This window comes from Suillus subaureus (assembly GCF_016647635.1).
Source record: "Suillus subaureus strain MN1 chromosome Unknown BJ212scaffold_21, whole genome shotgun sequence".
Lineage (NCBI taxonomy): Eukaryota > Fungi > Basidiomycota > Agaricomycetes > Boletales > Suillaceae > Suillus > Suillus subaureus.
In genome coordinates this window covers 383,803-409,212 of record NW_024538577.1, presented here as the reverse complement: position 1 = coordinate 409,212, position 25,410 = coordinate 383,803, and the positions used below count along the sequence as shown (strand labels likewise).

General features: G+C 50.5%; 8 protein-coding genes across 8 annotated transcripts; 5 read left to right on the top strand and 3 right to left on the bottom strand.

Moving 5' to 3' along the window:
* Window positions 1-846: 846 nt before the first annotated feature.
* Window positions 847-1,312, top strand: BJ212DRAFT_1274260 (uncharacterized protein; the record flags this gene model as incomplete). The annotated part of the gene is made up of 2 exons (XM_041331145.1): window positions 847-1,124; window positions 1,177-1,312. Coding segments are annotated over 2 exons (414 nt in total), but the record flags the coding sequence as incomplete, so codon positions are not given.
* A 777-nt stretch (window positions 1,313-2,089) lies between these two features.
* BJ212DRAFT_1363218 (uncharacterized protein) lies at window positions 2,090-3,246 on the top strand (the record flags this gene model as incomplete). Its single annotated transcript, XM_041335976.1, has 2 exons — window positions 2,090-2,104; window positions 2,930-3,246. 2 exons carry the CDS (start codon window positions 2,090-2,092, stop codon window positions 3,209-3,211), a joined length of 297 nt encoding a protein of 98 aa, XP_041191810.1. The 3' UTR covers window positions 3,212-3,246.
* Window positions 3,247-3,331: 85 nt separating this feature from the next.
* BJ212DRAFT_1463366 (uncharacterized protein) lies at window positions 3,332-4,159 on the bottom strand (the record flags this gene model as incomplete). Its single annotated transcript, XM_041338947.1, has 2 exons — window positions 3,332-3,557; window positions 3,615-4,159. 2 exons carry the CDS (start codon window positions 4,157-4,159, stop codon window positions 3,551-3,553), a joined length of 552 nt encoding a protein of 183 aa, XP_041191809.1. The 3' UTR covers window positions 3,332-3,550.
* A 4,051-nt stretch (window positions 4,160-8,210) lies between these two features.
* On the bottom strand, window positions 8,211-8,642 carry BJ212DRAFT_1363188 (uncharacterized protein). The gene is made up of 2 exons (XM_041335975.1): window positions 8,463-8,642; window positions 8,211-8,408 (listed from the first exon to the last, which is right to left on the bottom strand). The coding sequence occupies exons 1-2, from the start codon at window positions 8,517-8,519 to the stop codon at window positions 8,217-8,219; spliced, it is 249 nt and encodes an 82-aa protein (XP_041191808.1). The 5' UTR covers window positions 8,520-8,642; the 3' UTR covers window positions 8,211-8,216.
* Window positions 8,489-9,083, bottom strand: BJ212DRAFT_1363185 (uncharacterized protein). Its single transcript, XM_041335974.1, has 2 exons — window positions 9,020-9,083; window positions 8,489-8,965 (listed from the first exon to the last, which is right to left on the bottom strand). The coding sequence occupies exon 2, from the start codon at window positions 8,877-8,879 to the stop codon at window positions 8,664-8,666; it is 216 nt and encodes a 71-aa protein (XP_041191807.1). The 5' UTR covers window positions 8,880-8,965; window positions 9,020-9,083; the 3' UTR covers window positions 8,489-8,663.
* A 597-nt stretch (window positions 9,084-9,680) lies between these two features.
* BJ212DRAFT_1300654 (uncharacterized protein) lies at window positions 9,681-11,601 on the top strand (the record flags this gene model as incomplete). The annotated part of the gene is made up of 10 exons (XM_041333017.1): window positions 9,681-9,740; window positions 9,792-9,959; window positions 10,073-10,192; window positions 10,275-10,555; window positions 10,602-10,707; window positions 11,099-11,119; window positions 11,141-11,233; window positions 11,313-11,380; window positions 11,428-11,491; window positions 11,512-11,601. 10 exons carry the CDS (start codon window positions 9,681-9,683, stop codon window positions 11,599-11,601), a joined length of 1,071 nt encoding a protein of 356 aa, XP_041191806.1.
* A 7,835-nt stretch (window positions 11,602-19,436) lies between these two features.
* On the top strand, window positions 19,437-22,843 carry BJ212DRAFT_366844 (Rgp1-domain-containing protein). The gene is made up of 8 exons (XM_041343025.1): window positions 19,437-19,690; window positions 19,748-20,213; window positions 20,261-20,944; window positions 20,992-21,180; window positions 21,233-21,361; window positions 21,409-21,702; window positions 21,753-21,886; window positions 21,977-22,843. The coding sequence occupies exons 2-8, from the start codon at window positions 19,772-19,774 to the stop codon at window positions 22,667-22,669; spliced, it is 2,565 nt and encodes an 854-aa protein (XP_041191805.1). The 5' UTR covers window positions 19,437-19,690; window positions 19,748-19,771; the 3' UTR covers window positions 22,670-22,843.
* BJ212DRAFT_366800 (PSP1 C-terminal conserved region-domain-containing protein) lies at window positions 22,839-25,409 on the top strand. Its single transcript, XM_041343024.1, has 4 exons — window positions 22,839-22,933; window positions 22,996-24,856; window positions 24,912-25,019; window positions 25,077-25,409. The coding sequence occupies exons 2-4, from the start codon at window positions 23,070-23,072 to the stop codon at window positions 25,171-25,173; spliced, it is 1,992 nt and encodes a 663-aa protein (XP_041191804.1). The 5' UTR covers window positions 22,839-22,933; window positions 22,996-23,069; the 3' UTR covers window positions 25,174-25,409.
* The last annotated feature ends 1 nt before the right edge of the window (window position 25,410 follows it).

Sequence of the window (25,410 nt, the reverse complement as noted above, 5' to 3'; positions counted from 1 at the left end):
AAGTGAACATGTTGAGGAGAGTCTGGGGGTCTTTTCATTGTGAGTCCGGACTTTATTAGCTCAGGGTTTATAGTTGTTCGAAGGAATCGAGTGAGGTTCGACTGATAACCGGGTACCATGAACTCCCTCAGCTCAGCAGCTCGCTTCGTGTTAGTGATGGGGAGGGCCAGGGTACAGGGTACAGGTTTAGCTTGGCCCAGCCTTGGAGAGTTATCAGCCCAGCCTAGCCCTGTCAGTGGGATGATAAGGGTCGAGGGTTGGGCCCATGGCTTAGGCCCAGGCTGAACTTTAGTAATTGGGAGGGCCAGGGCTCAATGCTCAGGCCCATAGGCCTAGCTTGGTCCAGCCTTGGAGAGTGATAACGGTTATCAGCCCAGCCTAGCCCTGTGAGTGGGATGATAAAGGTCGAGGGTTGGGCCCACGACCTCTGCAGGCCCTACGATACCCACGGCTTAGACCCGGGTTGAATTTTTCTGAAGATAGACCGATGTATACTCTCGGTCCATTTCTGCATTAGCTGGATGCCTGATCTTCTGCTCACAATCAGTGTTCATTACCCGCAATGTGATGATCTTGCCCAGCCCCCCAAGACCGGCTCACACAACATTGCAAGTTTGTGCAAATTCTTGATATTATGGTTAAGCCAAGTAACTTGTTCTCCCTATATAACGGTGTTCAAGCGACTCACTTCAATCCGGATACAGCCAACAAAACATCTCTCTAACGTACGATGTTAATCATGGTTCACTACGCATATATAACAAACGTACGCTCAAAATCCATTCTTCGATGTCTGTGATGTCGCGCTAAATCGCCATTCAGATCAACTCCAACTCAAGCCATTGATACGTGATTGTCTTCGCTAGCCGCGCAGTTGCCGATGAGTGGTGGCGCGCCGTGTCCACTTCTAGCACCACCAGGTTCTCGAACAGTATTCAGCGCGCCAACGCCCAGTTCTACACCCATGACGTGGACCAGGCAAACGCTGCTGAGTGCCTCACTGTGAAGGGGGTTGCGACCCAATCCCTTGGCAAGGTGTTTTTCTTGTTGCTGCACGACCTGGGTGGTCGAGAGTTGAGCATCATCCCGTCGCCTGATTTCGCGGACTACATCAGTGGGAACTCGTGAGTTAGTTCCTTGTAGGATGTTACACTGCTAATAGCGGCCCTACCGTAGTTTCTTCATTCGCTCTAATGTCTCTCCTTACGATTACTGGTACTGTCCTCACTACGACACGTCAGCCTCGGTCTTTGTTTCGTGCACCGAACGCACTCGCTTCCGTATTAGTCTCAGCGCTGGGGGCACGTCATGATTGGCTCTGACGAGATTGCTATCACGTTGACCACCGTCAATCTGTCCATTAACGTCGTCCCCGCCGGCAATCAAACGATAGTTTCAAGTGCTCCTATGCCGAGGCTGAAGTTTAGTGACCTTTTGAATAGACTCACTCTGGGGGCTATGATGTATGAGGGCAATCAAAGCTTGGGCATGAAAAAGCTCATCTACACGGATGACGGGGAAGAGTGGGAACTAGCTTGAACTGTTATCATGTGACATTAGTAATGGCTTGCATTTAACACAAAGCTGTCTTGCACTAGTACCGTTATGGTCTCCCCTGGCCTTTATAGACGAAGGAAGATAGTTATTCCTGTACTGTTAGTAGTGCCTACAACCACGCGTACCACTACAGAGCTTTGAGACACATGGATGCTCTCATCGCCGTGCTCCAGCCCAGCCGATCTAAATGTTGATGGGTTGATCGGACTTCTGGTTGGGATTGATATTGATGTCTCAAACAAGCGAGTCGTGTCGTTGCCCAATTGCCAGTTTAGTGGACTAGCTTATAAGAGAAACCGAGGCATCAGATATCTCGAACGACTAGGTTGATGGTAATACACATGCGGTTGACGTCGCTGGTAGTGATGAAAGTAAATCCTCCTCCGAGGGAGCGGGCAGATATTTTGGAATATTTCGAACAAAAACTGTGTACTAGCGCATTGAGAAAAGAACGACGAGGTTGAACTTGAGAATGGTACTCACAGGTAGTTGACTGGAGCAGTACTGTACGTCGCTCACCGCTGTGGGTAGCATGCGTATCAGAAAGGTTCCATCGCACAAAGCATGGTGGAGAGTGGAAGAACATTTACTTATCAGACGAATTTTGTCTTGCCAAGGGTAAATCATATACCCTTGACAAGGTAAGATTCGTTCGATAAATTGACATAATGTGGAATATACAGTCACTTGTAAGGTGGTTCAAGTTGAACCTAGGCCTGATCAATCAACCTAGACGTCCAAAGGACAACCAACCATTCTCAAACAACCGGAACTCTAATCGCAATTGAAATCAAACATGTACTTGACGCGCAGTAAAGCGGGTCAAGATACTAGCAGTCGTCCAGGGGCTATAGGAAACTTTTCAAAATGGGATGCAGTGCGGAAACGGGTGAGATAAGACTCTAGATCATCAATGATGCAAATAACCATATTGAAGCGAGCTCCCCTAATAGGTACTCAGAAAACGCACAGCTACACACAAATATCTGTCAGGCGCGCGGCCCCATCTCGACTTTGAGTACCTCAACCGCCTCCCTTCCTTCAGACAATTAATTGTCCCGTGGCCTTGCTATCTGATCGAAATGTCAGTCCCTCTCAAAGTACGATGCGTCAGACTTCGCATACATGATATTAAGTCCCTCATATTCTCTCCTCCAGCTGCGATCGCTCCCATATATGATCGCACTTCAGTGGAAATGAAGACACCGCTACGCTGAGCCCTGGAGAGGATAAAGTAGGTCCCGAAAATTGTCGATCAATAATGAATCACAGTCTACTTCTCCTAGTCTCATATGCAGAGGTTCGCATTGTCACACGTTTATCGCGAGTTCGATGCAGACTTGCTAATGTACTCTTCCTGTTGAGTCTCCAGAAACCAACTATCGTGCTGGAATTTCTCACGTTAACCCCTACTCTTCGCATTGCCTTAATTCCATCCCCCGTTTGCTTGCTCTCATCCAGTGCTTTTTTCCTCGAGTTGTTTTTTCATGCCCCACAGCTCACATCATCCTACACGCATCGTTTTCATAGTGCTCTCATTCTCACCGCCTTCGTCATGGATATTGCGATTACATGCTGTACTGTACAGCGAATACTTGTAATGAACTACATGTTCCATCTTACCCTGTTATCTCGGATTTTTAACCCACTTTGAATATGCCCACGTGCACAGATGACCGCAGCAACGGTTTTCTTCTGTTCAGTTTCTCAGTCCACTATGAAGAAGCACCGAGGGTATTCATCACTTCAACACAATCCACGTTGCTGCATCCCTGATAGAATTGACATGCTATGTCTGTCGTTACATGCTCTCACGGACTAGCACAAAAATCATGAGTACTGCTATATAGTCATCTCACATGGACAACCCTGAACTCAAGTTATATGCTGGGTAGGGAATAGAATAGGAAGTGTGATCTACTGTACACTCGATTACATGTAGATTGTATCTGAAATCTTCATAATGGGTGCATTGCTGCAATCATCGTCGGTACTAAGGTCTGCAAGTGTTGACTTTAGTAAGCGCGATGAACAGAAAGGGCTTCGAAGAGACTCACTCGTCTCGGCACTTTTGCCAGTGTTGTCCATGTGCCATGCGGCTCAAATCAAGCTCAGGACATCCTCTGGGTATCACCAATGCAGTTCCAGGGCTATAAAATGGGGTTCGAGAAGCGGGTGGTACCCAAAATAACAGCCGACGTTTGGGTCCCATCACCCATCCACTGTCACTATCCAGGACAGGGGGGGTCGAACTGCGGTCGTCATGGGATGCCCCCGCCATTAACTCAAAAGTGTCGCAGAGTGCATGGATAGAGTTGGACGAGGAGCGGATGAAGTGATTGTTCAGAGTGTTCATTGGCGTGGTAGTGGTGGCCTCGATCGTGCGATGTTCATCTGAGAATACTGGATGATCTAACTCAGCGCACCATTGCGATGGTTGCCCCATCACTACATGCCACAGCCGAATAGTCTTATCAGAAGAACCAGTGACAATGTGGGTGCCGTCCGGCGAGAACGAGACCGACCAAACTGAATCAGTGTGCCCCCGCAAGGGCTCACCGACTGGCTCCCCCGTCCCTGCATCCCACAGCCGGACAGTCATATCCCAAGAACCAGAGACGATGCGAGTGCCGTCCGGCGAGAACGAGACCGACCAAACTGAATCAGTGTGCCCGCGCAAGGGCTCGCCGACTGGCTCCCCCGTCCTTGCATCCCACAGCCGAACAGTCTTATCCGAAGAACCAGTAACGATGCGAGTGCCATCCGGCGAGAATGAGACCGAGTTAACTGATTCAGTGTGCCCCCGCAAGGGCTCACCGACTGGCTCCCTCGTCCCTGCATCCCACAGCCAAGCAGTCTTATCAGAAGAACCAGTGATGATGCGAGTACCGTCCGGCGAGAACGAGACCGACCGAACTAAATCAGTGTGCCCCAGCAAGGGCTCACCGACTGGCTCCCTAGTCCCTGCATCCCACAGCCGAACAGTCTTATCCGAAGAACCAGTGATGATGCGAGCGCTGTCCGGTGAGAACGAGACCGAGCAAACTGCACCAGTGTGCCCCCGCAAGGGCTCACCGACTGGCTCCCCTGTCTCTGCATTCCACAGCCGAACAGTGTTATCCGAAGAACCAGAGACGATGCGAGTGCCATCCGGCGAGAACGAGACCGACTGAACACAAAAAGTGTGCCCCCGCAAGGGCTCACCAATTGGCTCCCCCGTCCCTGCATCCCACAGCCGAACAGTCTCATCCAAAGAACCAGTGACGATGCGAGTGCCGTCCGGCGAGAATGAGACCAATTTAACTAAAGCAGTGTGCCCGCGCAAGGGCTCACCGACTGGCTCCCCAGTCCCTGCATCCCACAGCCGAACAGTCTTATCCGAAGAACCAGTGACGATGCGAGTGCCGTCCGGCGAGAACGAGACCGAGGTAACAGAAGAAGTGTGCCCCCGCAAGGGCCCACCCACTGGCTCCCCCGTCCCTGCATCCCACAGCCGAAGAGTGTTATCACCCGAACCAGTGACGATGCGAGTGCCGTCCGGCGAGAACGAGACCGAGTTAACTGAACCAGTGTGCCCGCTGAGCACGGTCTGAGCAGCCGGCCAGTTCATATCACGTCCAGATGCCACACGAAGGGTATTCGGAAACCGTGCAGAAAACTTTCTCGATAGCGGAGAGTTGGCAGGCGAGAATGAGAGTGCTGATACATACAGATGTGGTGTGCTGTGTAAAATCATCCCGCCGAAGACTTGAATGAACCTCTGTACGTCCATTGCAGTCGACGAGACATCTTTGAATTTCGGATGGCCCTGTGCTTGCCCATGAGCCATTTATTCTGACCCCTAGTAGTATTGTGCTCACCTTCAGCCACTGGGCAATGGGCGGAAGGGCACCGACTGCACCGCTGAGCGCATTGGTCAGGGCGAGTGACTCCGGCCAGAAAAACACCCGCTCGTGGTCGAAAAACTGTGTCACCTCTTCCGCGAGTTTCTTGTCGAAGGCTGTGGATCGTACGTGCGACATCCAAAATCGAGATGAATATGACAGATGTGGGGAGATGCATTTTTGAACTCGTTCTTGTAGCTCGGGATCTTCGCTATTAGGTAGATACGACGACTTTAGAGCACAGATATTGAAGCGAAGACCGTGTTCCATCACTCGAAGTGACGCGAATGCAAGGTCGCGTTGCGCCCTTGACAGGTCGATGAAAAATTCTTTACTGGATTCTTTGTCCGTCAAGAAATCATGGAAGGACGCGTGAAGGGGTCGGATTGGGGAATCTGGGTTGGTGGTGCCGCTGAGGAGGGAGCCCAAGCTTTTTACCACAAGCTTTACGTCGAAATGGTCCTCTTTCCTTGGAAAATGATATTTCATGGCTGTCAGAGAAGCTAAAGGAAGGGGTTCAGCTGTTTCTAGGATTTGCCCATCACTGAGGGAAATCTCGCTAGCTTCGTCGAACGCAGTTTCGGCGGATCCGGAGATGTATTTCTGGGTATGATATTTGTTAAGATCAGGTCATACATGTTGTGCAACAGCTTGCTTCTCTCAGCAGGATTGCGTGACACCACAGCCTCGTAGTAATCTTTTGGAGATACTATATCGGACTCTTTGATGTATCCGCAGGCGAGACGCGCCCACTCGAAAAGTCCATCGGCTTTCTCAGCGAGGACTGCGAACTCTCCGTTCTGGAAATCCAACCCTTCCAACTCCTTGGATACGTAAGCACGGATGTCGCGCTCTGCATCTGCTCGTGGAATCTCATCCATCGACATCTGTCGGATGTGTTGGACGCCAGCAAATTTGTCTTTGATGTCATCAAGCGGGCGAGAGGTGACGATGAAGCGGAAGTTGCCACGGAGGTCTGTGATTTTGCGAACAGCGGGATTTTGATGATTGCCAGCTAGAATACGGAGGAGGTCTTTTCGTGTCTCTACTCCACCGCTCTCGTCAAGTGCATCGATCACGATCACGATGGGCTCCCCAGATGACCCAGATGACTTCTCCAGTGGTTCGATGAGAAGTTTCTGCCACTGCTGGGTGATATCTGCTGTCTTCTTGAGCGAATTCGCGGTCTTGGCTGCATCTGCCAATGCCCGCCTCATCTCCGGATCACGGTCAGCCAGGTCGCGCGCGATCGTGGAAAAAATCTTTTCATGGCGACGATCTGCTTCTCGCTGGCGGTCAAAACAGTAACACGAACCAAGCCCTCCCACGTCGTTGACCCAGTTAGCAATGGTCTGGACGATGGCCGATTTGCCCTTGCCCGCAGGGCCAGATAGCCACAGCACGCGTGGAACGTCGTCCCCAGTGCTGTTAACCCATTCCGAGATCTGGGAAAGGATTTCCGTGCGCGTCCCTTCAAGGCACTGTTTCCTGGTATCTAGTCCTGCGCCCTCTGCATAAGTCATGCCGCTGAGGTCCAATGATTCATCTGAAAAGGTATGAATATATGTCAAGTCAGAAGGGCATCCGAACCCTTACCCGTACGGTGGACATGGATAGCTACGTCGGGAGCAACCTGGTCCCGGAAATGTTGCATGAGTCTGTCGAACACGTCATTGTATTTTTTGATCGTATCGTCCGTTTCCAAGAGGACGTCCTTTCCAACTCTCTTCCCTGTGGTGATAGTAGAAGCTTTAGACGGTATAGAGCACAACAGCATGTAACACTCACAAAGGTTTTTTGTCTCCGAATAATTTGCGATAAACTGAGCGCATCCACGTGTCTGCTGTGAAATCTTGCCAAGGATAGCGTGCATCGACAAAATTTGTTCAAGCTTCTCGTCTTGCGTCATAAAGTCGTAAATTTCAGATAACTTCTTGAGAAGTTTGAGTACCGCTGCGTCGCGATCCGTTTGAGCTAGAATAGTCTGCACAAATGATTGATGAGCAGTGGGAGATGGGAAGACACAACGAGAAAACATACTTTGGCTGCAAAAGACAATACGCCAAGTGCCATCTTTGCATATGGAGGTACCTGTGGAACTAGATTAGTTTGGTTCCGATCTAAAGGAGGGTCCATACATCTGCGATCTTCTCGATCTTAACGTTGAACGCCCTGAGGGGTTGGAGAATGTCCTCGAAATTCTCAACAGCATCGAGATTCGCTTGTGCGCCTTGGCCAACAGATACCACAGGTATCGCAGGTTCCGAAAGTGGACGGATGCACCTTGCAGCCTCTGGTGCATTCTGAAGCGCCGATTGGATTTCAGCCGTCATTTCCACACCAGACGGCCCAGCCTGAACCTGCGTGGTCATCAAAATTTAGAGGGAGCACATAGACTGAAGGGCAAGGTTGAGAGCCTACCTCGATATTCGAGGGAGCAGGGTTACGGGTTCGAGCATCCCCCGAGCGCTTGTTGCAATGTTAGTCGGATTCCAGTATCTCATTCCGCATCATGCTCGTAGGCTCACCGAGATCCTTGGCTTCTTTGCACCGTCGTTAGAGTTGTGGGTTTGTTGAGTCGAGTCTCCCGACAATGTGCGTTTAGTCATTGTGAGTAGCAGTTGAAGTGAGGGTGAGAGTTCCACAGCATTTATATAAAATACCAGGCCATTAACGCCTCGAGGCAATATTTGTTGCAGTGTTGCAAGGGCGCTAAGCAATAAGCATTTGAATTTCGAGCGCGTGTGACAAAAATAGCCTCGACAGTTTGTGACGTTAAGGACTTGATGCAACGGCACAGCAAGCAAACATTCTCTCTCTTCTCCTCGCATCACCCACCAAACGCATCAACGCCACCTCCTGTCCTAGACAGAAGAAGTGCTCAAGGCAGGTGCGTTCTGCTACAAGTATGATCTTGTTAACCTGCGGATACCAAGTTCTACGATGACAGGTGCTGCCAACGTGCAGGTAGGTGAGTCAGTTCACTTGGTCGGTGACAATGTTGATGACGGATGCATGCAGTCCACGGACTTGGTGTATACGACAGAGTCCGCAGCATATAAGATGAATAAATCTCATGAACTTATCGAGCTATGGAGGGCACCGAACTTGTAAAGAAATCATAGAACACGACAAACTGCAAGCGCGCCACAACTGCATCGGTTCCCTCCTTCCGGCGACGGGCAACACACTCCCTCGCCCACTTAGCATTAACTGAATTTTTCAACAACTTCCACACCTTCCAAACCCTCCAAGCGCGCATCCAGCACTCTCCAGGGTTCTTACTCCCAAACCCCACTCACTTATTTTGGTCTTACCCACCCTCACCCATCGCCACTCACGTTTCCGACGCATGCTGACTTTGTCGTTGTTGGCTTGGGTATTATTGGGGCGCCATTTGTGAGGAGGATTTTGGATAGCGCATCTGCTGATGGACATGATGTTAGAGTTGTGATGTTGGGGGTGAGAGACTTGTGTTCTGGGGCGACTAGGAGGTGATTATCTCTCATAAAGCAACGCACTAGGCAAATCTCACTGCATCAATATCATGACTACACCTCGCTCAAGCGTGATCACAGACTCGGACGAAGTTGTCACCCAAAAGATGATTAAATTGACGTTGGCGCATCTCGAGGAGTTACGAAGCGTCTCTGAACAAGAAGGCATTCTTGCAGAATCCCAGTGCCGTGAGGTAGAATCTGCAGATGTGTTTTAGAACTCAGACATGTTCGAGAAGGCTGCAAAGACAAAGGTCCAAAGTTTCCCATTCCCATTCTCCCAGCTTTCCCTTCAACCAAGCTTGTCTCCTTAAGCATGCCCCTTTACTCTACGCATCCATCGGATTAGAAACGCGTGTGCATTTATGTGTGCACTCGCTGGCGATTTACTTCCTTCAGTCGTGTCAGATGTCAACCTACTGTTCCAGTGTATAGGACTTCACATTCCTTTGTTCACAGATCATCAAATAGCTAGGTTCTAGGTGAGCACATCGCTGTGCAATGTCCCGACTCAAACTCTGATCATCCAAGTCATGCATGTGGTATTAATTTAGGCTCAGAACAAGCTGGCGCCAGACCTGACAGATTGGCATTAGCGAGGGACGGCTAGCAAAATGCTGTATGACATTCGACTTCATTTGCGCGTCAGCGAGGAGGCGTAGCATAGGCACACCCACCTGATCGCTGCCGCGGCAATGTCATTGAGCACGAGCGCACTACACCGGTGACAAGCTCAGGCAGGATGTACACGTTGGAGAGGTTAGCACTCATAGCCCAGAAAGCAACAGTGCAAGGATGGAGTGTTCGTTCCAGCAGAAGCAACAATTGAATTATTACAAGTACACAATCAAAGAACATTTTCCGCGGAATCAAGTCGTCAACTCCACATCCTCCACTCAAGGATGACAAACTTGCTCGAAAGATCGGGAATAGTCGGTCACACAACTATCTTCGGGTCTTTTCTTGCGAGGATGCACTCCAAGTTGGAGAGCGTGTCGAGTCGACTCCTTGGCAAACCCTCGTCAGTTTCATGTACGTAAATATGACAGTTAAAACTAGCCTGCAGCTCGAACACCATGGTCGCACCCCAAAAATTCAGCGAAAGCGATCGGAGAATACTGATTCTTTCATTAGATGCAAGTTTCAGTGTACACCGATCGCTATCACGAGGACATGAGCACACTTGCAGAGCTTGATCCCGTGAAAGTAATATGTCAAGTCATCACATTCTCTGCGAACTCTCTTCAGTTGCATGTACGCATGACCAGACAGATGAACTTAAACTCAACTGCAACCCAAACATCATCATCGATATTATAATCTGTAAAAAATGCAGCGAAAGAGATATTTGAGTGAAATACCTCAAGTCTTATTTCCCCATCTTTTCCCCGAGGACAGGAGCACACTTGGGGAGTTTGATCCCGCGGAAGCAGTTCGTGTTAAGTCGACTCTTCTACAATTTCTCTTCAGCTTCACCCATGTAAACATCATAGATGAACTTGCCTACAACCTGAACACCGTAGTCTTCCTCAAAAAACAAAGCCAGAGGGAAAGATCGGGAGAATATCATTGCCTCCATCGTGTCATGCTCATATTTTCTCGATCTTTCTTGCGGACGTGAGCGCATGACACAGACGGGTTTTTTTTCGCTTGTATGTATGAGAATATATCTGGAGAATCAGCGTCACATGCACAAGAGTGACCTACAAGATGAGGAAACATTGACATCGGGTCAAATATTCATGGTACATACCGGTACCAACAACCCCGTCAGTCAGCAGTAGGATAAACGAGTGCGCGAGCATGAATGCGTCAAGCCCATCTTATGTGCCCGTTCTGATGATTCCAGAATAGACCGAGAGAAGAGCATGAGACCGAGTTAGACGGTGACTGTCATTGTAGTGCCCTTTTCGAGTAGCCAGTTTAGCACACTAGTCCGCAAGGCAATAAGTCAGACTTACGAGCCGACGAGGCATCAAGTGTCTCAAACGAGAACCGGGGAGATGGCAATACACGCGCAGTTGACGTTACTGCTAGTGATGAAAGTAAATCTTCCTCCGAGGGAGCGGGCAGATATTTTAAAAGATTTCAAACAAAAACTCTGTACCGGCGTGTTGAGAAAAAAAATGACAACGTTGAACTTGAGAATGGTACTCACAGGTAGTTGAATGGAGCAGTACTGTACGTCGCTCATCACCGTAGTTAGTATGTGTATCAAAAAGGCTCCACCGCACAAAGCACGGTGAAGAGTGGAAGAACATCAGGACTCATCAGACAAATTTTACCTTGCCAAAGGTAAATCATATACCATCGACAGAGTTAAATTCGTCTGATAAATTGAAATAACAAATATACAGTCACTGATGTGAAAAAGAAAGTAGGACGGAACACGCGGGCCCGTGGGTCGTCACTGTTCACGAAAAGCGACGGGCGACGCAAAAGGTAAAATACTGAAGATGAACCCGTTCGATCAACCGAGACATCCAAAGGCTAACCAAACACTCCCAAACAATCGGAACTCTTGCACCAGTTGAAATCAAAACTGGCCAAATTGTACGTGACGAGTACTCTAGATCATCACGCAAAAGACAGTCGGCATCTATTTTGATAAGTACCTCAACCACCTCCCTGCCTTGTACAGACATATCCTCTATCTCCCCTAGGCAGACCTTAGACGATTAAAGTACTGTCCCGTCGCCTTGCCATCTGATCGAAATGTCAGATCCTCTCAAAGTACAATACTTCCAAGCTTCAAACTTTGCAGACATCATATCCTCACCTCCAAATTCCCATATGTGTTCACGTCTCTGCGGAAATGAAGACACCGCTTACTACGCTGAGCACTCCTATTTTTCCATCGGAGAGGCCACGGAAATTGTCAGCATGCACCACCTAATAATGTTAACGAGTCGCAGTCTACTTTTCCTAGTCTCATACGTAGAGACTCACATCACCATTACATTTATCACGAGTTCAATGCAGACCTACGGAACTCAATTTCAGACACTTTCAGTGAAGTCTCCAGAAACCGACTATCGAGGGGCTCAGGCTTGACGAGGATGTCCATTGTGACACCCTGGTACACCTGTGTCCAATATCACCCTCCATTCAATGTCATCTATCGTGCCAGAACTTCCCATGTTAGCCCCTATCGCACTGCCTCAATTCCACCCCCCGTTTGCTTGCTCTCACCCAGTGCCTTTTCTTTCAGTTATGTTTTCACGCCCCATAATTCACAACATCCTACACGCATCGTTCTCACAGGGCTGTCATTCTCACCGCCTGCGTCGTGGATATCGTGATTACATGCTGTACAGTACAGTGAACACTTGCAATGAACTACATATTCCATCATACCCTGTTATCTCGGTGTTCAACCCACTTTGGATGTACCCCGGGACTTGCACCACCATGTGCACAGATGACCGCAATGACGGTGTCCTTCTGTTCAGTTTCTCAGCCCGCTATCAGGAAGCATCGATGCTATGCATCACGTCCACACAATCCACGGCGGACGCGCAACTGGATCTCTGATGGAATCAACATGCCTTGTCCGTCGGTTACGTGCTCTCACGAACTAGCACGAACATCATGAATACTGCTACACGGTCAGCTCACATGGACAGCCCTGAACTCAGGTTATATGCTGGATGTAGAATAGAATACGAAGTATGATCTACTGTACACTCGGTCACACGTAAATTGTATCTGAAATCTTCATAATGGATACATTGTGATGATCGTTGGTACTAAGGTCTGCAAGCGTTGGTTTTAGTAAGCGCGATGAACAGAAAGGGCTTCAAAGAGACTCACTCCTCTCGGCACTTTCGCCAGTGTTGTCCATGTGCCATGCGGCTCAAATCAAGCTCAGTACCTCTGGGTATCACTAATGCAGTTCCAGGGCTCCACAATAAATGTCGAGAAGCGGGTGGTACCCAAAATAACAGCCGACGCTCGGGTCCCGTCACCCATCCACTGTCACTATCCAGGACAAAGGGGGTTGAACTGCGGTCGTCATGGGATGCCCCCTCCATTAACTCGGAAGTGTCGCAGAGCGCATGGATAGAGTTGGACGAGAAGCGGATGAAGTGATTGTTCGGAGTGTTCAATGTCATGGTAGTGGTGGCCTCGACCGTGCGATGTTCATCTGAGAATACTGGATGATCTAACTCAGCGCACCGTTGAGATGGCTGCCCCATCACTGCATGCCACAGGCGAATAGTGTGATCGCCTGAACCAGTGACGACGCGAGTGCCGTCCGGCGAGAATGAGACTGAATTAACTGAACTAGTGTGCCCCCGCAAGGGCTCACCGACTGGTTCCCCCGTCCCTGCATCCCACAGCCGGACAGTGTGATCCTGCGAACCACTGACGATGCGAGTGCCATCCGGCGAGAATGAGACTGACTCAACTGGGTAAGTGTGCCCCCGCAAGGGCTCACCGACTGGCTCCCCCGTCCTCGCATCCCACAGCCGAACAGTGTGATCCTGCGAACCGCTGACGATGCGAGTGCCATCGGGCGAGAACGAGACCGAGTAAACTGTACCAGTGTGCCCCCGCAAGGGCTCACCTACTGGCTTCCCCGTCCCTGCATCCCACAGCCGAACAGTCTTGTCACTTGAACCAGTGGCGATGCGAGCGCTGTCCGGCGAGAACGAGACCGACCAAACTAAATCAGTGTGCCCCCGGAAGGGCCCACCGACTGGCTCCCCCGTCCCTGCATCCCACAGCTGAACAGTCTCATCCAAAGAACTAGTGACGATGCGAGTGCCGTCCGGCGAGAACGAGACCGAGTGAACAAAAGAAGTGTGCCCACGCAAGGGCTCACCGACTGGCTCCCCCATCACTGCATCCCACAGCCGAACAGTGTTATCCTCCGAACCAGTGATGATGCGAGTGCCGTCTGGCGAGAACGAGACTGAGTTAACTGAATCAATGTGCCCCCGCAAGGGCTTACCGGCTGACTCCCCCGTCCTTGCATCCCACAGCCGAACAGTGTTATCCTCCGAACCAGTAACGATGCGAGTGCCGTCCGGCGAGAACGAGACTGAGTTAACTGCACCAGTGTGTCCCAGCAAGGGCTCATTGACTAGTTCCCGTGTCCCTGCATCCCACAGCCAAACAGTGCGATCCGAAGAACCAGTGATGATGCGAGTGCCGTCCGGCGAGAACGAGACCGAGGTAACTAAAGAAGCGTGCCCCTGCAAGGGCTCACCAACTGGCTCCCCTGTCCTTGCATTCCACAGCCGAACAGTGTTATCCTGCGAACCACTGACGATGCGAGTGCCGTCCGGCGAGAACGAGACCGAGGTAACTAAATCAGTGTGCCCCCACAAGGGCTCACCCACTGGCTCCCCCGTCCCTGCATCCCACAGCCGAACAGTGCGATCCTGCGAACCACTGACGATGCGAGTGCCATCGGGCGAGAACGAGACCGACCGAACTGGATTAGTGTGCCCACGCAAGGGCTCACCGACTGGCTCCCCCGTCCCTGCATCCCACAGCCGAACAGTCCGATCCTGCGAACCAGTGACGATGCGAGTGCCGTCCGGCGAGAACGAGACCGAGGTAACTAAATCAGTGTGCCCCCACAAGGGCTCACCCACTGGCTCCCCCGTCCCTGCATCCCACAGCCGAACAGTCCGATCCTGCGAACCAGTGACGATGCGAGTGCCATCCCACGAGAACGAGACCGACAGAACTGAAAGAGTGTGTCCGCGCCAGGGCTTACCAACTGGTTCCCCCGTCCCTACATCCCACAGCCTAACAGTCCTATCCCAAGAACCACTGACGATGCGAGTGCCATCTGGGGAGAATGAGACCGAGGTAACTAAATCAGTGTGCCCCCGCAAGGGCCCACCCACTGGCTCCCCCGTCCCTGCATCCCACAGCCGAACAGTCTGATCCCAAGAACCAGTGACGATGCGAGTGCCGTCCGGCGAGAACGAGACCGAGTTAACTGGACCAGTGTGCCCCCTGAGCACGTTCTGAACAGCCGGCCAGTTTATATCACGTCCAGATGCCACACGAAGGGTATTCGGAAACCGTGCAGAAAACTTTCTCGATAGCGGAGAGTTGGCAGGCGAGAATGAGAGTGCTGATACATACAGATGTGGTGTGCTGTGTAAAATCATCCCGCCGAAGACTTGAATGAACCTCTGTACGTCCATTGCAGTCGACGAGACATCTTTGAATTTCGGATGGCCCTGTGCTTGCCCATGAGCCATTTATTCTGACCCCTAGTAGTATTGTGCTCACCTTCAGCCACTGGGCAATGGACGGAAGGGCACCGACTGCACCGCTGAGCGCATTGGTCAAGGCGAGTGACTCCAGCCAGGAAAACACCCGCTCGTTGTCGAAGAACTGTGTCACTTCTTTCGCGAGTTCCTTGTCGAAGGCTGTGGATCGTACGTGCGACATCCAAAATCGAGATGAATATGACAGATGTGGGGAGATGCATTTTTTAATTCGTTCTTGTAACCCGGGATCTTCGCTATTAGGTAGATACGACGACTTTAGAGCACAGATATTGAAGCGAAGACCGTGTTCCATCACTCGAAGTGACGCGAATGCAAGGTCGCCTTGCGCCTTTGACAGGTCGATGAAAAATTCTTTACTGGATTCTTTGTCCGTCAAGAAATCATTGAAGGACGCGTGGAGGGGTCGGATTGGGAAATCTGGGTTGGTGGTGCCGCTGAGGAGGGAGCCCAAGCTTTTTACCACAAGCTCCACGTCGAATTGATCCTCTTCGTTTGGAAAATGGGATCTCACGGCTTTCAGAGAAGCTAAAGGAAGGGGTTCAGCTGTGCCTAGTATTTGTCCCATCACTGAGCGAAATCTCGCTAGCTTCTTCAAACGCAGTTTCGGCGGATCCGGAGATGTATCCCTGGGTATGATATTTGTTAAGATCAGGTCATACATGTTGTGCAACAGCTTGCTTCTCTCAGCAGGATTGCGTGACACCACAGCCTCGTAGTAATCCTTTGGAGATACCATATCGGACTCTTTGATGTATCCGCAGGCGAGACGCGCCCACTCGAAAAGTCCATCGGCTTTCTCAGCGAGGACTGCGAACTCTCCGTTCTGGAAATCCAACCCTTCCAACTCCTTGGATACGTAAGCATGGATGTCGCGCTTTGCAAATTCTCGTGGAATACCATCCATCGACATCTGTCGAATATGCTGAACACCACGGAACTTGTCTTCGATATCATCAAGTGGGCGAGAGGTAACGATGAAGCGGAAGTTGCCAGGAAGGTCTGTGATTTTTGGAACGTCAGGGTTTGGATGTTTGCCAGCTAGAATACGGAGGAGGTCCATTCGTGTCTTTACTCCGCCGCTCTCGTCCAGTGCATCGATCACGATCACGATGGGTCCCACAATTGACCCAAATGACTTCCTCAGTGGTTCGACAAGAAGGCTCTGCCACTGCTGGATGATATCCGCTGTATTCTTGAGCGAATTCGCGGTCTTGACAGCATCTGCTAATGCCCGCCTCATCTCCGGATCACGGTCAGCCAGGTCGCGCGCAATCGTGGAAAAGATCTTTTCATGGCGACCATCGACTCCTCGGTCAAAACAGTAACAGGAACCAAGCCCTCCCACCTCTTTGAACCACTTAGAAATGGTGTGGGCGATGGCCGATTTGCCCTTGCCCGCAGGGCCAGATAGCCACAGCACGCGTGGAACGTCATCCCCAGTGCTGTTGACCCATTCCGTGATCTGGGAAAGGATTTCTGTGCGCGTCCCTTGAAGGCATTCTTTTCTGGTATCTAGTCCCGCGCGATCTGCATAGGTCATGCCGCTGAGGTCCAATGTTTCTTCTGAAAAGGTGTGAATATATGTGAAGTCACAAAGGCGTCCGAACCCTTACCCATACGATGGACGTGTATGACTATGTCATGGACGTGTGTGCTGATGTCGTGAACACCTATGGCTACGTCGCGAGCAACCTGGTCCCGGAAGTTTTGCATGAGCCTATCAAACACGTCATTGTAGTTTTTGATCGTATCATCTGTTTCCGAGACGACGTCCTTTCCAAGTCTCTTCCCTGTAATTATAGTAGAAGTTTGAGACGGTAAGGAGGGCGACAGCTTGTTAAGACTCACAAAAGTTCTTTGTCTTCGAATAATTTGTGATAAATCGAGCACATTCACGAGTCTGCTGAGAAATCTTTCCAAGGATAGCGTGTATCGACAAAAGTTGCTTAAGCTTCTCGTCTTGCGTCATGAAGTCGTAAATTTCAGATAACTTCTTGAGGAGTTCGAGTACCGCTGCGTCGCGATCCATTTGAGCTAGAATAATCTGTGCAAATGATTGCTGAGCGGTGGGAGATAGGAAGAGATAAAGAGAAAACACACTTTGGCTGCAAAAGACAAGACGCCCAGTGCCATTTTTGCATATGGATGTACCTGTGGAACTAGATTAGTTTGGTTCTGATGGAGAGGAGGGCCTGCACACATTCGCAATATTTTCGATAACAGTATCGAATATCTTGAGGGGTTTGAGATATGTGTCCTGGAAGCTGTCAATAGCATCGAGATCTTCTGGTGTGTCTTGAACATGAGAAACCACGGATGTCACAGTCCCCGAAAGTGGATGCATGGGTGTTGTAGCCTGTTGTGCATCCCGAAGTGCCAATTGGGTAGTATCAGCCTCCACTTCCACACCAGACGGACCCGCTTGAACCTGTGTGACCACCAGAATTTAGAGAGAGCACAGAGATTGCAGGACAAGTATGTAAACTTACCTCGAGATTCGGAGTCGATGAAGCACGTTCATGATTGACATTCAGGGGAACTAGGGCTGCTGCCGCGGGAATCCTTCAAGCGCTTATGGAAAATCTTAGTCATATTCCAGGACACTCATTATAATGCTCGTGGACTCACCGAGATCCTTAACTTTCTCTTGATCTTCTGCAGAAGCCGACCGACTCTTCCACGAGGTCGGTGCTAGACGAAGGATGCGTCAGTGTTTGGAATGGAGTGGACTGAGTGATCCTCATCAGTCACGTACCGAGCCTCCACGAGCTGTTACTTCGCTAGTTGTGTGAGTCGAATCCGTATGAGTCGATGAGTTGCCTTTTCTCATTGTGAATAGCGGTTGAAGCGAAGCAAGATGATGAGAAGGGACCTACATCATTTATATGAAATAATAGGACATTATTAGTACGAGCCTCGAGGCATCACAACTGTTGGGTAGAATAGAATAATCTAATCGTCCAATTGACTTGTGGTACTCCAAGAATACAGCTGATCGGTACCAAGATCAAGCTTTCAGTGAGTGGCCGTGTTATCTAAGGTTTTTATGTTATAATAATTCCTTCCATCTTTCCTCATTCAGCGAGGTTCCATGCAGTTCACACACTTCTCCTCGTCGCACCCACCGATCACCCACTGCCTCCAGCGTATCATCGATGCACTCCCGTCAATCGGGCAGATACAAAAGGCAGACGACTCCACCATCTTTAACAATTGAAGGTGCAAAAGTCCAACACCATCAGGTATTCATGTGTCCCAGGCTCTCTAGATCAGACACCATTAATATTAATGGTACTCAAAACAAAATTTGAACCTTTGAAAACTCGCTTAAACACCAGCTAAACGCGACAGACTCCCGGTTAAAGCTTCAACGAACTCAGCCTCGATGCACCTCAATTCAAAGTCGGGCAAGTACCGCAAGGCAGAGTTGGAAACGCCGTGCCTCCTAATACTTGTCAATTTGTCCGCTATTCTGCAAGACTTCGAGCTGACGCTCAAGTGTGCTCGAAGGCGATGGACCCTGCAGCATCCTCCACACCCGGAGTGCTCTGTTCGCCGTGCTCCAACCCAGCCCAATCCAAACGTTGACGGGTCGATCGGGCTTCTGGTTGGGATTGATATTGGTGTTTGAAACCAGCGACTCAGCGTCGTGTCGTTGTCCAATTGCCGGTTTAGTGGACTAGCTTGTACAAGAAACCGAGGCTTGAGGTGTCTCCCACGACCAGGAAGATGGTAATATACATGTGATTGACGTCGCCACTAGTGATGCAAGTTCCGAGCGGATATTTTAAAGCTATGTACTAAGCGCGTTGAGAACGGTACTCACACGTAGTTGAGTAGAGCAGTATTGTACGTCGCTCACCCGGCACTGTGGTTAGCGTGCATATCAAAAGGGTAACACCACAGTGAAGACGAGGAAGAACACTAGTTATCCTGAGAGATTTACCCTTGGCAAGGTAAAACTCCTCTGATAAATTGACATAACATGGGACGGATAGTACTGCACTGTGCAGACGTTAAAAAGAAAGTAGGCTGGAACACACGCCTTGTCACCGTTCATGAAGAGCGGCGGGCGAGGCAAAAAGGAGGCAAAAGGTAAAACATAACCCTGCCAAGGTGGTTCAAGTTGAAACCGATCGATCAACCGAGACGTCCAAAGGTCAACCAAATTTGAGCCAAATACTCCCAAACAACCCAAACTCTAATCGAATTCGAAATTCCTCCAGCACAATAATACAACGCGCTCAAACGTATACTTAGCGCGCAGTAAATCAGGTCAAGATAGTCGTCAAGGGGGCTAGGAAACTTTTGAAATTTGGATGCAGTGAGCGTAGATACGGGAACGGGTATGGGAGATAAGACTCTATGGGTGTAACCCGAGTGACTCGGACACGCGGTAGGCTATAGCACAGCGTAGACATGGCATGAGTCGGCATAACCTCGCCTGGGATGAGTTCTCATATGTGTGGAAGCTTGTGTTATATTTATGCGTGTAAGGTCTTTTCTTTCCCTCGTTCATATCATCATTTAAAGCTCGGATCGACAAAAGCATACCTAAAGCTCAACGTTCGCCATGGACGCAACAGACACAGATCCCTCTATCAAAGTCAAAGTATCCCCAACCCAGAGTGCATACTTTGCAGGCGAACCATTCACCGTCGCAATCACATTCACTAATACCCGCCCAAACAATACAACACCCATCTCAGCAGTGTCAGCACCTGCACCAGTTCAGAAATCACACAGGCGAAATGCGCATTCTATAAGTTCTGCCCCGCTTGCAAGGCCTCCTACGTCTCCTGGCTTGAGCCCACGTCCACCAGATTTCGTTAGAGCGCTTGGAATTGGCATTGGTGAAGAGGGAAGGAAGGGTTTAATTGGAGCAGTTGATGGGAAGGGGAAAGGCAAGGAAGTGCTTGAAGCCAGCCGTAGTGCATTGGAAAAGGCCAAGCGCAGTGCTAGCGTGGATATTCCTGCTAGTGAAGAGTATGTACAAGCTTATGAAGTAGATTCAGGTGAGTCCTTCATCCTCTTCCATCTGACTAGTTCTGAGTGATCGCAGTAACACCACGCACGACCTTCCCCATACCCCAGAACCACCCGCACGCACGCAAACAATCAGTATTTGACGGTCACCTCCAGTTAACTGAAGTACAGCCCCCCTTGAGCACATCTACATCAACGCTAGACCCAATCGCAGAAACGCCCGCTCCCCTCACCCATTCATACCCCCCTCGCAAACAACCACACCAGGCACTTGGCCATGGTCACCCACCCATCCCAATCCCTCATTCTAACACCACCAAGCCCCTCCCCCCAAACACAACACTCCTCCTCTACTCATACGCCCAACTCTCAGGAACAGCACACGTCCTCCCACAAACTACACCGGCAGCCGTATCCAACCTCCGCGCACATCTCCTCAAAAGGCCCGTTTTGGGAGGGGGAAGCATGGATATCGCCCGTACACGCAGGCCTCATTCGCGTTCTACTAGTCTTACAGGTTCCCTATTGAATTTATTGAGTCCTTCCAGTTACACTCCTTCAGTCGGGAGATCAAGAGCCCCTTCTCTCACTTCCCAAAGCGATGCGTCTAGTGCAGGCGTTGGTTTGGGGCTGGGTTTGAGTGTCGGAGCAGCTAATTCCGTGGAAGGAGAAGAAGAAGAGGTTCCACTCCCTGTATTCGAAGTACAACCTGCCATGCTGGCTGTCGATCTCGCCTTGAGTCCAGGAGAAAGTAGGACTTGTGAGTGCCCCAACTCTTCTTCGTATAATCGCGCTGACGCACAATAGACACATACACGCTCCCCCTCCCCTCAACCCTCCCTCCTACATTCAGAGGCCGCATGATCCGCTTCTCATACGAACTTGTAGTCGGTACGTGCCGGAGGGGCGATAGTAGCGGAGGTACCGCCACTTCTGTCGGCGTGACAGTGAGCAGAGTAATGAAAGTCCCTATCAGGGTGTATAACTGGGTCAGCGGTGAGTCTATCCCTCCCAACCTTGGTCCTCCGACTCTAATCAGTTGATACAGTCAGCAAACCACAACGCCCCTACGACCTCCTTCTCCCCGTGCGTACACGCGGCGGCGGCAAAGTCATAGATCTAGGCAGCGCGAGTGGAGACGCAAAGAAAGGCTTGTCCTCTTCCTCGTCGACACCTTGTATGTCCTCTTATCTTTTACGAATCACATAATTGAATTGGGGATAGCACCGACTACATCACCCTGTGGCTCCCTTGACGACCTCCGCGCCTATGGTGAGAGGCTACTCGAGACATTCCCTGCGGAGGGGTCGACGGGCGTGAGGATTAAAGAGCCTGCTGAAAGCGTGCCTGAGAGTGTACCTTCCTCTTCCTCCTCCGGGCTTGCTTCTGGGAGTGGGAGTCAGGCAGTTCTGGATCCTCTCAGGGCATTCGAAATAGAAAGAGAGAAAGAAGGAGGGGAGGGAGAACTAACAGGATGTCGAGAAGCTGTCGAGATTTTGACTCGAAATCCCAAAAAAGGCACGTCCCGGCGTTTATCATTTTTTTGCAGACTACTAACGGCCCGTCAGTCTCGTACGATGTGACAAAAGACGATGTCAAAGTCGCTGTTCTCACATTCACAAAGAGTGCGTATAGGCTTGGGGAGACTGTTTTGGGCGTTGTGGAGATTAATGAGCGGGGAGGACGGGGGAAGGTGATCTCGGTGAGTAATGTGTTCTTCATTCTATGTTTTCCGCATCGGCTTTCTATATCGGCTTATCATTTTCGATTATTTTGCTGACATACATCGTAGCTAAGCGCAACGCTAGAAACGAACGAAAGCCTCCCAGCCTCTCTAGGGACCACGAACACAAGTACAAGCACCGCGCGCCGCATCCACGCAGAACACCATGCCTCATTCACAGGCAGCACCCTTCGCACCACATTTGCACTTGATATACCCAGTGACGCATGTCCCGGATTCGGAATTGTCTGTTCATCTCTTCCCTTACTTGGGAACGGCCATATTAACGGGTCCGTGTCTGGGAACGGTACCGGATCTGGACCTGGGAAGGCAGGGGGATTAACGTGGAAAGTGCACCTGACACTACTAGTAGGTGTGACAACGCCGAACGCACGCGTGCGTGGGTTGACGAGGGATGGAACACCTACTGCATGGGGAAGTGCGTGGCGTGCCCCTGCGGGGATTGCTCCTGAACAGCAAGAAGCGCCTGTTTCACCTGGGAGCACTGCGAAGGAGGTCAGCAAACAACCTCAGCAGCAACAGAGCTGGGCTTCGTACCTCATGAGCTCGTTCCTTGGGACTGGGGAGAAGGAGTACCATGATGGGGATGATATTGATGATGATGAGGTTCCTGCTCAGAATGGGGATTCAGAGGGTGATTGGAGGGATGTGCAAGTTGAGATTGTGGAGTGTGAAGTGCCGGTGGTTGTTTGGCCCGGGAACACGGCGTTCAGCGCTGTAGATGTTGTATTCGAGGTTTGACCTTACTCCTCTACGATCGAGATCATGATCTAGATTCCGCGGAAGGATCCGTACGCCCCACGGGGCCTTTGTGTGTCGGCGGTGGAATATTTATCGAAAGGTTTTTCTTTGTTTGTATGTATGTTATTATTTTAATTTAAAAAAATGGCGTTCGTGATCGAGCTCGTGACCCATGATGGTGCGAACCCGAGACTCAACGACCTTTGCTTTTAACTTCATCTTGGTTCTTTTTTCAGTTACAGTGTTTAGAGCATACTAGAGAGGGTGAGTGAGTTTCAGTCTTCATCATGAAATTGTCGTTCAAATGGAGGATTTTGAAGTGATAGAAACTAATTGGTGAAAGTGCCGCCAGCTGTCGTAGGAACCCGCCAGCTAGCTGTTCTCGCCACCGCCAGCTGTCATGCACAATCTGCCCGAAGAGCACGACTTTAATCGCAGACATCGGTTCCTTGACCCAGACCCAAATAATTCTGGTCGGGAACGAGCAACAAGCCAACCACCAAGAGCAAACCTAACAAGTCTACGCAATCAAAACTCTCCTTCATCTTCACCTTCTTCCTCATCATCTCCCTGGTCACCACGCATGCTCCAACAACCAACTCGTACAACGACAACACCAACAACATCAACAGGTCTCCCAATGAACGTACCAACTCGTAGCTCCTCCTTCTCAAACCCCCAATCAAACTATAGCTCCGCACTCCGCGAATCCCACTTTGAATCTACGTTCGAAGATGACGAATCAGAAGCACTCTCAGATACCTATGAGCATCATGACGAGGACCGCTACCTACCCACTTCGTCCCGTGGTCGTTCCTACGCCCCCGATCTCACCCGCAGCCGCTCTCAAAGCCTCGCTACCACCACCACCCGCCCCACCTTAATCCAAACCCCATATCAGCATTCCAACCCATGGGCAGACGCAGCTAACAATAACAACACAAACCCTCTCAATATTCCAGCTGCTAGGTATGGAGAGATCAAACCACCTGCGTCTAGTCGTTACGGGAGCCTCGGCGCTATGGGCAGGTCCCCGCTCGCCGATAATGGCTATCCGAACAGGAACACCATCGACGTTTCCAATATGAGTCCTTTTGTTCGTGATGTCGGCCAGATCCTCCTAGACGACGGCTCTGCATTCCGAGAACTCTGGGCAGGTATGAATCCTCCAAAAGACGAGAATGGCGCGGGCGGAAGTGGGACTACTAGTCGGAGACACAGCGTTAGTGTCGTTCAGCCCCGTAGGCCTACTATCGTGGGGTTTAATGCGCCTGAGAGTCCTGGGGACGAGACACATGGCCATAGTCGTGCTGGCGTGTTTAATGCACAGCCGTTTGGAGGCAGGGGCGGTCTTATGTTTTCAGATGATGATTTAGCTGCTGATCTCGGTGTACTGAGCCTGAAAGAGTCCGGTGCGCCGTCTAGCTCGTCAACCACGAGCCAGCCGTCTTCCCTCCCCATCTACCCACGCAGCCCTCCCTCTGCAGACCGCGTATCCCCCTACCACCTCAACATCCCGTCTGGCACGAGCTTCGCATCCCGCCAACAATTCGGGTCTCCAAGCGACAGTGCGCTTTCTACGGGTGGAAGTCCCCCTCGGGGACATTTTGACCAGCAGATTTTGGAGGCGCAGTATACTCAGCAGCCCCTTACGGCGCGGTTCATCCCAGGGCAGGGTATCCAGTACCTCCCTGCGCAGAACAACGGCGCTGGGTTTGCGCGCCAAGGCCCGCTCTCACCTACTACCTCCCGCCCTATCCAACCTCAACAAGGCCCGTACTATCACCAAATCCAACGACGCCTCTCCGATGCGAGTCAAACTCAGCAAACGCCCTTGAGCGACTTAGGGAAAGGACTCCCTCTAAGCAGCGTCCCAGCCTCCTGGCCGCTCTTCATTGTCGAATTCAAAGCAGGACGTACGGACCTCTTCTATCTCACTGATTTGAGCCAAGATATCAGAGTCGGGGATTTGGTGATCGTTGAAGCGGATAGAGGGAAGGATTTGGGCAAGGTTGTTAATGATAGTATTACGCTTAAGGAGGTGGAGGCGTTTCAGAGGGAGGTCAGGGAGAGAGAGGCGGGGGAAGTGATGAGTCCTGGTGGGGTTGGTGCGAGTGCTGCTGGGACGGGGAAGAAGGAGATTAATCCAAAGATGATTTATGGGAAGGCGCAGGCTCATGATACTCAGTGCGTCTTTCTTTTTGGTTTTTTGGACGAGTGTTGATTGATGAGGGGGCGACAGGCATTTAGTGACGAAGATGCAAGATGAAGTTAAAGCGCTGCAATTGTGTCAGAGTAAAGTTCGGCAGAAGAAACTTCCTATGGAGGTTATTGATGCGGAATATCAGTGGTGCGTTTTGTTTTGGCATTTTGCGCAAGAGGGTACGGGGGGACTGATGGATCGTAGGGATCGACGTAAACTCACGTTCTACTTTATCGCTGAAAAACGAATTGATTTTAGGGAGCTTGTCCGGGAGTTGTTCCGGTGTGTCTTTTTTCCCTAGCTGTGCTATGCCTGTGTCTATGCTTTGCTTGATGTGCATGTGTTTACTCGCTCGCTTGCTAACGAATTAATTACAGGTTGTATAAAACAAGGATCTGGATGGCCTCTTTACAAGGCCCAGGAGGGTACGAGCAGTAATTGCTCCCCTTACATCTATACAAGTAACGACGAAAGAGGAGAGGATCAGAACGGAATCCTAATCCCAAAAACGCCCAACTACAAACCACCCAAACGCAAA